At 41.9% G+C, this 13,929-nt stretch overlaps 2 protein-coding genes across 5 annotated transcripts in view; one reads left to right on the top strand and one right to left on the bottom strand.

The window, feature by feature from the left end:
* Nucleotides 1–10,268, bottom strand: part of RPGR (retinitis pigmentosa GTPase regulator) — a 37,720-nt gene extending 27,452 nt beyond the window's left edge. The window contains exons 1-3 of one of the 4 annotated variants that reach the window (XM_063182008.1): nt 10,212–10,268; nt 7,802–7,927; nt 1,197–1,289 (exon numbers count right to left, since the gene is read on the bottom strand). In XM_063182008.1, the coding sequence (XP_063038078.1) occupies nt 1,197–1,289; nt 7,802–7,927; nt 10,212–10,251 (259 nt within the window). In that variant the 5' untranslated portion in view covers nt 10,252–10,268. Of the gene's footprint in view, nt 1–1,196; nt 1,290–5,817; nt 7,100–7,801; nt 7,929–10,211 lie in introns of those variants that run through there. The other 3 variants (XM_063182015.1, XM_063182024.1, XM_063182028.1) reach the window with 3 other exon arrangements.
* Nucleotides 10,269–10,343: 75 nt separating this feature from the next.
* Nucleotides 10,344–13,929, top strand: part of OTC (ornithine transcarbamylase) — a 35,420-nt gene continuing 31,834 nt past the window's right edge. The window contains exon 1 of the mRNA XM_063182001.1: nt 10,344–10,450. The gene's annotated coding sequence lies outside the window, so the exon portion shown is untranslated. The remainder of the gene's footprint in view (nt 10,451–13,929) is intronic.

Raw genomic sequence — 13,929 nt, 5'->3', positions numbered from 1 at the left:
TTTTTTTTCAGAAACATGCAGACATAAACATTTGGCTCCAAGCAGAAAATTAAAAGTATCTTTGCAATCCCATTCCCAAAGCCAAGTGATGACCAAAGGCTAGTGTGAAAAGCTCCAGGACTTCCTGCTGCTGTCTACTGCCAAGAGAAAAAAGACACCCCTCTTGTGACTTTTTTCAATGGATGCCAGGTCTGGTTTGAATTGCAGTCATCTTCTCTTCATCTTTTATTCTCCATTGCAATTCAACAGCAAACCCAAAACTTGAAAGCAAATCTATTTAAGCCAAGGTAGGAATCAATCTCTCACATGGCTGACAGAAGATGTGTACCTGATAGTAGCTGCATTCTCAATCTGAAGAGAGATGGAGGCAGGAGCAAATAAAGGACAGTAGAATAAACTAAATCAGGAAGAACAGAGTTTGAACAAGCAGGATAATTTGTTTTTAACAATAAGCTAACAGATCGATCCGCTGGCAGAAAGAGTGAAGATAAACATTTAATAGTGAAAAGAAATGTGCTAATGGGATAGATCTGACTTGACATAAGTAAAGGGATAAGGAAAAGTATTGACTCAGCTTTGTTTGACAAGATAAAAACAGCTAGGAAAGATCAAAAAGATCACAGTGCAATGAAAACATATTTTCCAACACGTGAAAGAATACAGGAATTTATTTTACTGCCTCATAAAAATGTATTAACATTTATGTCCCCTGGGGCATTTCTCATACTTGTTAAAAATGTAGCAGTACTTGTGAAAAGTTTCTGATAGATTTTTTTAATTTACAAAGTTGCTAAGAAAATAGTGACACAGAGGTTACACAATGCTGCTGGAACTATGCCTTCAAACACATCGACCATGCAGAGACCAAGCATCTGATTATGGTCTGCAGTAAAAAATGAAGATGTGGTTTGAGAGAATAGGCAAGTACTACATAAAGTCAGAGCCCTCAAAAATTACAGGATTCTATGTATCTGAAGTAATCCTCAGATGCAAAAGGACTCAGAATCTGAAGTAATGGAAAATAAATAAGGGATCCTTTAGAGCTACATTTCTGATCTTGTGCACTAATGTGCACATGTGATGAAACATAAGAAAGAATCAGTTATTTTGGAATTGCATCCTATGAAGTACCTTTTCACAAGGGTTTTTTTTTTCAAAAAGACAAAAAAAAAAAAAAAAAGAAAAAGCCCACAAACCTTTAACACAGGTTGGTTTGCTGACAGTGGTCTTTGATCCCAGTCCTAGCTGGCCCCAGTCGTTACTGCCGAACATGTAGAGTTTGCCTTTCCCTGAAAAAAATCACAGACAGGGGTTTGAACACCTCATTCCAGCCAAGATGGTCATTCATTCACAATGAACTTATTACTTCCTTTCTAATGTAAGGTTTAAGTTTAGGCAATTCAGTACATAAGTGTAAACAATAATTAATATCTTTGTGATTTTACAGTTCAAAAATAGTAATTGCATTGTTTAAGTAAGAAATCCCCAGCCAGAAGAAGAAACATCCTCATCTTTAGTTACAGCACAGATGAAGTGCTCTTCAGAAAACAAGATGTACTTTTGGGCAGACCCTGCAGTCCAGAAACCCCAGTATCTATAAAATAATATATAATACCTTATAAAATAACAACACATCTAATTGAGCACTCTCATCTTTTACTCCAAAGACATGAATGAATAATGCAGCTATTTGATAAATACAAGTACAGATTTGTAATATTTGACTTCTTTGATTGTTTAGGGTGGGATATTTCTTTTATTGCTAAATGTCTTAAAATTATTTACAAATATGCATTTCTATCAAATGTAGTTTCTGATAAATTTTCACAAACTCTATTAATTTGTTATTTTGCATATAAAGACAGAATCTATAAAGCCACCACACAGAGAGTTTTGTAAACCTAAATGCAGACATTAGGTTACAAATGTTCAACAGGGACAATGCTAGAATCACCTTTCAGAAGTTCCTATGATGTGTCATTGGACTTGCATGTTTGACCATTGCAAACAAACTGCTACAATTCTGAACAATCAGTGTTTTTTTCTGAGGATGGTATATGAACAGATGAGAATTTTGTCATCTGGGATGAAAATTAGCCAAAACTGACTACTGACAATACCTTAAAATGAACTCAATTGATTTCATTTTTTTAAATTATCCCACCTTGTAAAGCTGTAAAGTTCCCCGGAACCGGAAATAAAACCCTTGTTCCAACAGAAATCTTTGCAAAACAACAGAAACTGATTTATCAAAAAAACTCACAACAAAACAACATCCTCTCCCCAAACTCCCACCCTTTCACAGCAAATAAAAGGAGTTTTTTACTTCTGAAGGTGTGCAGAGCTTTGTGCATTAGACTCCATCATAATGTTGTTATCCTAGACAGAAATTTGGTCATAGAGCTCGTCACCCTCATAATCTACAATTACCACAACCACAATCCACAACTGCAATTCCATATAATAATGCCAAAATAATATGGCTGTTCCCAGTGAAGGTTCTGATTGTGATTTACAGAAACTTTGAAACATGATATTGCAATGTTTTAAACATTACCAAAAATCCTATTCTAATAAAAATATCCATTCATTTTCCTAAATATAACCACATAGTTAAAAAGAAAAAAACCACACCAGTGCTTATCTGTAACTAGTATCTAAAATCCTGATTGTTAGATTTTACAATTCTTGGCACGTGGGACTATGTGTCAATATTATGTCTTTCCAAGAAAGCTGGAAGGGAGGAAAGACAGAGGTCAAATTCATGCTCACAGTGTTCTACTAACAGGATTTATATCTCCATCCTAATTTTGATAATGCAATCATGTCAAACACATGCAGAGCTGTCCCTGACAGCAAACACACCTTAAACAGAAAGGATTTTTATCAGCAAATGACATCTATCCTATATTGGTATGGCTTCCTTGTATCCTTGCTTTACACTTTCCAACTGCTTTCCTAAGACAGCAGTACTTTTGTGGGAGTATGATGCCAAGCTGCCCTAATTCAATTTAAGCACATTCTCTTTTATCCATGCAAAATTCAAACAAGGTCATGCTTTTCATCCTATAATCTGCTGGGTTTTATATCAGTCTTTAAATTCTCAGGCATTGCTTTGTAAGTCAAGGAGCTTAATAGATGAGAGGAATTTTTCCACATTCTTTTACAACTGACTGACAGCCTTTTGTAATTTCAGGTTTCCTAGGAGTATAACAGAAAATAAGAAATCTGGGAAGCAGTTAATTTAGAAAGAGAATGAGAATTAATAGGCACTACAGAGGAACCTAAACAAATGCTTGTAATGAAGCAATGTTTTCCAGTCTGTACAACAAATCAAGTTTCAGAACAGACATGATTCAGTCTAAACTGGCCGAGAAATCCAACATAATTTTGCATGCAAAAGGCACAATTTTCATAACTGCATACTGACATATCCCAGCCATCACACAGATGCACTGAATCCAACAGCAGACAAATAGGCAAGAATCAAATTTCAAAATTTTGTAAACTCAGATTGCTCTTGGTTTCTTTGCTTCTACTTTGGTGCCACCATCCAGACTGTGGCCACCTGCCAGGTGGAATGGCTGGCACAAGAGAGAGTAAGACTGTGACACTAGGCAGGAGGGAAACAATAGGATACAATGAAAAGGCCTACTCAGACTGTTTTGGTGATGAAAACACACTTCCACCACCTTTATCCTGATGCAAAACTGAAGTATTTCTCCCAGGCATGTGTTCCCTGGCAGGTACAGCAGCAGATGTTTCACCAGCAGCAATTCAGGGCTACCAGGGAAGCCACAAGACACTTCCATGTGTAGCAACAGAGGTTTTGTGGGACACTTCAGTAAGAGATTGTCTCCCCCCTCATTTCTCATGAACAGTTGCTATCACAACTGTGATTCCTGGCAACCCCATCAGTCATGTGCACTTGGTTCATGAAGTGCTTTTAAAGGCAATCATTGGGCAGCTGGGAAGTATCAGCTGGAATCCCAAGTGCTTTGTCATAGCAGGCAGCCAAGTACTCTAATCACCTATGTTGAAAAGTATGTTTTACATATTGCCCTTTTTCTTTTTAAATTATATGAGTGTGGGAGAGAAATAAGATGGGGAGGCAATGTACAGGCCTTGAATATTTACTATAAGATCCTTCTGAGAAACTGTATCTGAATAAAACATAAAAGGTAGTATTTTGTACAGAGTAGCAAATGCCAAGGAACCACGATTATTTTTAAAATTATTTTTATTTGAGCTATTTAGTGAATAAATTACGTTAACAGTTGATTTAAAACTCATATAGAAGTCAAATAAATCCCAGGAAAATAAGAGTGGCATCAGTTTCTTTAGACAAGTCATAATATTTTCAGAAACTTTATTGAGCAACAAGCACAGTCATGCTTAGGACATTTGGCATCACACAAGCAAAACCAGCACAGAACATTGCTTTCTCACATACATCAACACAAATGTGTACTAATCTTTCTCATCTTCCCCTTGCAGCTGATGCAAAAGGTATTGTGCCACGTTCTGATGACCTACTGGTAAGCAGAAAGAATAGAGAAAAACTGGTGACAAAACACCTGGAGGGTTTCCAAGATCTCTGTTGAATGCTTAATGCCTTACAAAACCTGAAATTATGAGTATACTATCTTGTGGTTCCATATGCATCTTTCACTCCCACTTTTGCAACTGATACTTCTTTATTTCCTTCTGCTTTCTTGTGTTGGGGGCTTCAGTTCTCTCCAGGGCACTCAGTTCAGAAAAGGTGTCTTCATTCATCAGCACTTTCCCCCTTGAGAACAGGATCAGTCTCTGATCAAATGTGGTTAAGCTGCCTAGGATACTCTAATCAAGGCAAATAAACAATAAGATAGCTGTTAAGTTTGAGGGTTTTGTAGGAAATAAAATTTAATACACAGGTATTGGTATGAGGTCTTAAAAGTAGGCATATTCATACTTCTTCACACCAGCTCCCATGAGGATGAATTAATTGCTTTCCAAAGCCTGCAGTTATAGAAGATGCAGTATCAGTATTCTTGGGCCAAAAAAATACAGAAATGAGGCAAGAACCATTACGAAACATGTTACAAGTGATGGTGGAATATATATTGCTCATCACTGCATTAAAGACCTAAGGAAGACCACTGCTTAAAAAAATTCCTGCTTGGACATTTTAATCAAGCTTATGCCAATGATATGCAAAAGAATAAAGAAACACAAATTTCAATCCTAAACTTCCTTCCTGAAGAAGAAAACATTTCAACTAGCTCAGCAAGCCAACTCAAAGTCTGCAAGTAACTATCACTGGTGCCTTCAATTCCAACATGCAGCTACAGCAGGTAAATAAAATTTTGGACTCTTAACTCCTGACCTAGAAATGCAAAGGATGGAATGTTTTGTATTTATTTTACACTTGTCTTTATAAAAGTCATATGGGAATATTGATGCTGGATTAGATAAAAGAAGTATTTGAAAGGTTCTGAATATTTTGTTTGAATGCTAAATATCAGTTCTTGTACATTTTCTTCATTAGTATTCAGTCAAGATTTGATGCTAGCTGTAGCCATCTCTCCTGCCCAAGTCCAGCATTAAGGAATGATTTGTATCAGTTTGGGGATGATTGTTTTATTTAGGATTGTTGAGCCATGTTAACTGTAAATTTGGTGTATTTCTCAATTTTAACCTACCTCATATTCCTACTGTCCCCTAAAAATTTACCTCTCACTCCCTCTTTCAAGGTGTGGGGAAAAAAGGAGGGGGGAAATTTTGTGACCTGCAACTAAAGACTGAAGGTAAAATGAAGCATGCATTAACACACACCTGCTGGAGATACTTTCCTTCCTTGGTGATGTTTGCATTTTATCTCTTCCAGGTCAGGTTCAGCTGAAGAAGATCCTGGTCTCCCACAAGGTCTGCACCCTTCTCAGTAAACTCATTATCAGCATGAGCTTCTGGACCATTTATTCCAGCTGTTACTGCAGCTCAGGGTCATTCCCAAGGACTGTATCATCCAATTCCATCTAACTGCAGAAATGTGAGGTGCACATGGGCATGCACTGGTGTGAAGAACAAATGAGGGAGAAGAGCCTTTTCCTTCCTTCTTCACTTTTTGTGTATGACTCTTGCAGTTTCTCTACCTTTGCTTGTTGTTGATCCACACTTTACTTTCACTTTTGCCTTTACTTTACAATGACCCAGAAAACCTTTTGCTATCAAAAATGTCTTTTTCTCATGCTTCTACAGTTCCTTGAGGGCAAAAGCTTTGAGGAAATAAAGATCTGATCATCTAGAAGCCTCCCTGGTGATGTACCTGCCCACTACAACAGCTAGGGCAAGCTACAGAGACACTTTTGAAAAAAGCTGCATATACTAAAGTAATGGAGAGAAGGAGAAATTATACAGAAATGATGCTGCATGAAAATCTCTGCAAGATGACATCTTCAAAAGCTTTATCTAAGTGGTAACTATTACAGTGATGTGGGAATTAGGGGATTGTTGCTGACTGGGGTTAACAGTGCTGGCCCAGGCATTTAAATTTACTGGTTTAAATTTAAATTTACTGGTTTAAACACAGAACTATACCTGTGTTATTTCAAACTGGGTGTGGGCATATAAAAGTATATGTAAAAAGGAAATGCAAAAGGAAAACGCCACAGTGCCCCAGGTAACATCCAGATTAATTCAATGCAACAGGTAATTTAATATTATTGGTTCAATCCAAGAAGAAGTGCCAAGCTTTGTTCAAAATAAACTATTAATGTATAATTCATCTGCCGTGAAGTTAGGCTTGAAAAATTCATCATGTAATTTCACCTCAGGGTGTTCTGCAGCCCATGAAATCTACAGTCTTTTTTATCTTGCCTGGAATAGTTCTTTCTAAAAATTCAGCATCTTCAATGTTGCTTGTGAACATTGCAAGAAAGCCTCAGGAAATTATTTAATACACAACAACCAATTGTAAATCGATGAGCAATAACTACATTCCAATTTTAAAAGTCCTGAAAAGACACATATATTTTTTTCAACAACAAAGTCTTATTATCTGTCAGCAGTTGATTGTCAATACAACCATCACACATGCTCATCCACAGAAGAGTAGTTCCTTCCATGTAAAATAAAATGAACAAATTCTTTAATGAGTATTTTTTCCATCATTTCAAAGAAAAGAAAAAACCATTAATGATGCTCCCTCTATTACACCAGAGCTTCTTTGAATGCTTTTTCCATTTATTTCTGATTTTTGTAGGATTTTCTGAAATCCTTTATTGACTTGTTCTTTCAAGGGCTATTTTCATCTGACAGGCAACAGTAATTCCAAGCTTAATTTGAGAGATACAATTATTGTTTCAAGGACATTTCTAGTGAACTTGTGGTGTTCAGCAGTAACTGTTACTTCCATGACACATGTAACATACTAAACTTTGTCAGATTCATGAGAAACATTCAGCCTGAACTAAGTTACACTTAGTTTAAATCCTGTCATACACTCAGTTGTTACAAACTTCCTCCAGGCAGCTCTTGGGCAAGTCCTGTGAAAACCTTGGTTTTCACCAAGGTTTAGACCAAAGATTGGGAAAAATTTCTCCATGGAAGAGGATGCCCAGGGAAGTGGCTGAGTCCCCATCCCTGGAGGAGTTTATAGATGTATAGATGTGTTTATCTATAGATGTATAGATGTGCCACTTGGGGACATGGTTTGGTGGTGAACTTGGCAGTGCTGGATTAATAGTTGGACTTGGTAATCTTAAAGGTCTCTTCCAACCTTAACAATTCTGATTCTATATCCTCCATTTCCAATACTGACCTGTAATAATAGCTGTATGTTCATCTCCACAGGATATAAGCACAGGCTTGTCATTTTTGAACCAGAACTTGCTAGGAATATCTTCTGCAAATTTGCTTTTCCCAAATGTGAAAACAGCACCTGACTCTGAAACAGAAAAAGATGTCAGTTTCAGTGAAAGCAAATTTTACTTCACATATTTTGAAGTAGATATGCTGTATCAGTTCAGTGGCACATTTTATTTTCTTATCTTTCTCTTCTTCCTTCTCTCAGCCTTCAAAACATGGGTTGGAAAAACTCTAATTTCACCCAAACAGGAGGAGGAACTTTCCTGTGTGAGTGGCAGAGCACTGGAGCACGCTGCCCAGAGAAGCTGTGGAGTCTCCAGCTCTGGAGATACTCAAAACCTGTCTGGAGGCGATCCTGTGCAACCTCCTCTGCCTGAACCTGCCTTAGCAAGGGGGTTGGACCAGATGGTCTCCAGAGATTTCTTCCAAGCCCAGCCATTCTGTGATTCAGTGGTAGGACCATGAACTAAAAAATCCAAACAAAATCACCCCAAAATAAAGTCCAAGCAGCTCTTCAGGCTTTGTAGTTTGCCTGGCTTCTCAATTCTCCCCCCTCTCAAATATGTTAACAACATAGTTGCTAAAACACAGAATGTTAACTATTTGTTCAGCTTTTGGTTCGGCATGTGGTTTGACAGAAAATGCCAATTCTACAGAAAAATACACGAACTTACAAGTTAAATAATTTGTCAAAATCCTTGCAGACAATGTCAGCTCAGATATAAAAGCCCAATTAGACTTCCTATTTTAAAATGTCAAAGCCTGTGCTATAAAATAGAGATGTTTTTAAAAACAAAACCAAGAATAAACCAAACCTTTTCCTTGTAAATTTTGTTAGCATGTAACACATTAGGAAATACACACAATAACAGTAGACTGTTTCTGAAAATGACATTGAGACAACTTAGTGCTTTAACTTTCAAAGAAAACAATCTCATCAACAATATGCACCCCAGCTCCAAAACCTAAAAGTTCTTTCTTAAACTGTATATTTGATTTGCATTTAAAATAATTATTTATTGCAAAAGCTTCCCCTACTTCCAAAGATGTTATTTTATGTATCAGATGGGGCAGACGTATAAATTGCACTTATTACCTCACTAGATGTGGTTTTCATTTTCACTTGCTCAAAAAGCTTTGTGCAGACAAACTCAAGCCTTTTAAAAGAAGTTGAGCTTTTTCCTTATTTTACCTAGACACACCTACAACTACAGACAAGCTAAACAGCATCTGAAAACTCTGTTTGAAGTCTTCATGTCCAGCCGGACAGCCATGCACTTCTGAAATTTCTTAGCAATCTCTCCAGCAGGTAGAGAGCTCTCTGGTTCTTTTACCTTCAGAAGGGTTAACATGAAAACATTTTATATTCTTTATTCAATGCATACAAAAAGCTGATACATTTTCCAATGCCTTTTGTATCTCGTTCATTTGACTAAGCCACAACATATCACATCTGGACACAACTGCTGTGCCCTGTTCTGGGCTCCTCGGTACAAGTGAGACGTGGAGCTCACAAAGTGGGTATGGGGAGAGGCAATAAAGACGTTTGCGGGACTGGAGCATCTCTCTTATGAGGAAAGGCTGAGGGATTTGGGCCTGTCCAGCCTCGAGAAGAGATGGCTTACAGGGAACCTTAATGTGTATTTATATACGCCTAATGTGTATAATTATCTAAGCCCAGGGGGTGCCAAGAAGATGCAGCCAGGCTCTGTTCGGTGGTGCTGAGCAATAGGGCAAGAGGCAATGGGCAGAAACTGACGCTCGGGAAGTTCCACCTGAACAAGAGGGAGAAATTCTTTCCTGGGCAGTGACCGTGCATGGTGAGGAGTATCCCTCACCGGACATACCCCAGAACCATCTGGACACAATGCTGTGCCATGAGCTGTGGGATGGCTCTGCTGGAGCAGGGAGCGGGGACCAGACAACCCGCAGCGGTCCCTTCCAGCCTGGCCCATTCTGCGCTTCAGCGCTGCCACTGAACCCCATTAACTCGGTAACTTTGGAAACGGAACCCCACCAACTCGGTAAATTAAATCACACAGGATATACACGAGGCGTTTGTTATCCCAGCAACGAGGCGACGTCTAAACATTACCCCGGGCCAAACCGCGACACAAACCAACCATTAATGCTCCGAATTAACCGCGTCCCCCCGAATGCCGGCGCTGCCCCCCGGCCCCGCCGCTGGCGGGGCTGCCCCGTCCGAGCTCTGCCGGCAGCGGACGCGTTTCTCCCCGGACACCGTGAGGCACCAGCCCGGCGCGGGGCCCGGATCCGGGGGAGCCCTGCAGGGAAGAGACGGGCAGGGCGGGCACAGGCAGACGCACCGTCCCCCCGGTGCCTCCAGGAGCGGCTGCACTCACCGGGCACGGGCAGCTCTGTCCCCGCGGCGGGCGCGGCCATGGCGGCCGGGAGGAAGCCCCGCCGGGCCGGGGGCGCCGGGGAGCGGGCAGCGCCGCCTGGCGGCTGGCGGGGGCGGCACCGGGCGCGGCCGGGCCCTGAGGGCGGGCGCGGGGAAAGGCCCGGCACAGGGCTCTGGGTACGGCATCGCCAAAGGATGGGCTGTGCCGGGCGCGGAGAAAGGCCTGGCACCGGGCTGTGGGTATGGCATCGCCACAGGATGGGCTGTGCTGGGCGCGGGGAAAGGCCCGGCACAGGGCTCTGGGTACGGCATCACCAAAGGATCGGCTGTGCTGGGAATAGGGAAAGGCCTGGCACCGGGCTGTGGGGATGGCATCGCCACAGGATGGGCTGTGCTGGGAATAGGGAAAGGCCTGGCACCGGGCTGTGGGTATGGCATCGCCACAGGATGGGCTGTGGTGGGAATAGGGAAAGGCCCGGCTCAAGGCTCTGGGTACGGCATCACCAAAGGATCGGCTGTGCTGGGAATAGGGAAAGGCCTGGGGCAGGGCACGGCATCACCGCAGGATGGGCTGTGCTGGGATTGGTACAGGGCTGTGGGCACGGCATTGCAGTATGGGCTGTGCTGGGCATAGGGAAAGGCCAGGCACAAGGCTGTGGGCACGGTGCTGCAGGATGGGCTGTGCTGGGCCTGGCACAGGGCTTTGGGCATGGCATTGCAGATGCGCTGTGCTGGGCAGGGGGAAAGGTCTGGTAGAGGGCTGTGGGCACGGCATCACAAGATGGGCCATGGTAGGCAGGGGGAAAGGCTTTGAATAGAGCCGTGGGCACAGCATTGTCACAGGATGCTGTCCCCTTCCTCTTAGGTGACACTCATTTACAGGAGCTTCCTATGAAATTGGTCCATGTGGGAATTGGGGTCAGGCAGCCTCTGTACAGGGGTGTGGTAGATTGGCCATCACTGGACACCAGGTGCCCACCAAGACACTTCATCTATACCCCTTCTCAGCTGGACAGAGGAGAGAAGACAGGAAGCATAGGTTGAGAGAAGGCAGTTTCCTACAGCAAAAATGAAATGTTGCATGCACAAAAGCAAATTAAAAAAACAAAGAATTTTTTCCCTTCTTCCCATCAGCAAGTGATGTCCAGCCAATTACCAGGAAGCAGGAGTTAAGCATCTCACCTTTGCTCCAGAAGACACATATTGTAAAATAATGAATGTTCCCCCTTCTGCCTCCCTTCCTTAGCTTTTCTGTCTGAGCTGGCATTACATTATATAAAATATCCCTTTGGTTAATTTGGGTCAGCTGTCCTAACTGTGTTCCCTCCCAAGACCTTGTCCACTCACAACCTACAGATGGATGAGAATTTGTAGGGACAGCGTTGGTGCTGTGGCAGCGCTGCTCAGCAGTCCCCAAAACTCTTGGGGTGGCATCAGCACCTTTCCAGCTGCCAGTGCAGAGCCCAGCCTGAGAGAGCTGCTGTGGAAAAATGAGCCCAGCTCAGCCAGACCCAGTCCAAGAGGCATCAGCAGTGTCCCCTCCCTGGGAGGCTGCAGGGTGGCACTGGAGCCCTGGGCACCTTGGTCACATTTGCTTTGTCTGCTGTCTTTTCTCCTGGGCATCACTAATGGCACAAGCTCAGTCCCAGGGCCTGGGCTTGAAAGTCATGGGAGTCATTTGCCAGAGGACAACCAAGAGGGAAAATATGGCCTGACATTTTTCTCTTTCTTCCCTTTCTTCCCTTTCTTCTCTTTCTTCCCTTTTTTCCCTCACTACTCATTTCTCTAGGATTTTACTTCTGTTTGACATTTCCCCTGGCAACTGCTGCATTTCCCAAGTATCTCAAGGTTGGTTCAGCCTGAGCAAATCCCACCAGGAGCTATCACCCTGCATGATGTTTTCACAGCTGTCTGTCTTTCCCAGAAGTCAAACTTCTCTCTTGTATGTTTTAATTATAAGTTCCTTGAATTGTAATTTCAAGGTATCACCCTCTCTGACAGATATGCCATCACCTTGATTTACCCTAGTGAGTCTCTCTTTACAGGGAGGAAGAAACGAGAAAGTAATGGTCATATTTCAAAACCACCTAGAGTGCAGGTGACATAAAATCTTATCTGACAATTATATTTGAAGGTAGAAACTTAAATTAAATCACTTTAGTATTTAGCAACTGACCTACTTCAGATTATACAGCAAGCAGTTTAGCCTTAGGAGGTAGGCAGGCTGCAGTATTACACTTTCTGGGCCCACGCTGTTGAACACTACCACAGCATAATTGAAAACTTGCTCCAAAAATAATTTTTAAAAAGAAACAACAACAGAAAACAAACAAACAAACAAACAAGCAAAAAGAAAACCCCAAAGGAAAAAAGAAAAAAAGAAAAATCAAAAAAAAAAGAAAAAAAAAAAAAAAACAAGCAAAAAAAAAACAAAAACCCCACCCAACAAAACCCCCCCGGAAAATGTAGATTTCTTTAATGCAGACTACTTCATTCTTGTCAGGGCCCCAAAAGTATGAATAAATCTTTATGTCCTGCCCAGTTCCTCAGCCAAGGACCCAGAACCCTCATTTAGGCTCAGCTCAGGGCCAGCAGTCTCTGCCTGGGTTGTGCCAAAGCCCCCATGGCCACAGCCCCATCCCCTGCTCATGCTGATCCTGCAAGTCTTCTTTTGCCTTTTCCCATCAGCACATGCTCCTGTACAAATATTTAACCCCAAATAGCTATGAAATAGTATTGACACTAGTGATATGACATGATGAGCCCACACAGAAGAACACAAACTGCAAGTGGTGCAATGGGCCCTGGGAGAAATCTCTGTATCTGCAGGGTTTGACCAAAGAAAAGGTTCAGGGTCAGCCCAGCCTGGCCCAGTGCTGGCTGAGACAGCCAAAACAAGGACCTTGGTTCTTGGTTTTCCCTCATTTGCACAGCAGCACATCTCACTCTCTGCTTCCTACACCTTCCTTTCTCATAACTTTATTTGTGGGTTAAGAGAAGCCTTGATGCAGACAGAAGATGCTGTTTAACAGGAGGAATTTCATCAGTATTGCAAAACTAGCAGGGACCAGCAAGCAGCTGCTGCGACAGTTTTGGTGAGCCTATCCTTTAATTTTATCTGGTGTGTGGTGTTTCGTCAGAAACCTGGAGCCAAAAGCAGCAGAATCCTGTGAAGGAGTATTTTGGAGAAAGGCTCTGGGGGGCTTTTCCCTGCAATTTTAGTGTCCTTTTACCTCACCAGCCAGCAAGCTCTGTGACTTCAGGAGATTGGAGTATCATCTGTTTTTAGTGTTTGTGAAGTACCATTAATTTGTTCTGTGGGATTTAGCTGCCAAGTCAGGAAGGAATGTTTATTCTTGAGGTCAGTGTGTGCTGCAGCTACTGTAACCAGTATATAACCAGTAAATCTGAATAAAGGTGATCTATCTGCATTTAGACATATATTGTAGCCAGTTCAGGTGGGGAATTCTCTCCTTGAAGCTGCAAGGTGAATCTGTGTCTCATTATTTTGAGTCTATATATATACCCTGGAGGCATGCAGCAAAAGCATAATGTGATGGGAGATTCAAAGTCAAGCAGACAGATCTGCCTCTGTGACCTGGCTTTGGGTTCTTTCTGCACCCACATAGCTGTGCCTGATCCCCCAGTTTCAGGAAAGTTCCTGTATGACAGCATTTCACTAAGCTGCTTCTCAGGTTTGTCACATCTCCAAAATCAGG

The sequence above is a fragment of the Melospiza melodia genome, chromosome 2, assembly GCF_035770615.1.
Source record: "Melospiza melodia melodia isolate bMelMel2 chromosome 2, bMelMel2.pri, whole genome shotgun sequence".
NCBI classification, from domain to species: domain Eukaryota; kingdom Metazoa; phylum Chordata; class Aves; order Passeriformes; family Passerellidae; genus Melospiza; species Melospiza melodia.
This window is presented reverse-complemented; position numbering and strand designations above follow the sequence as displayed.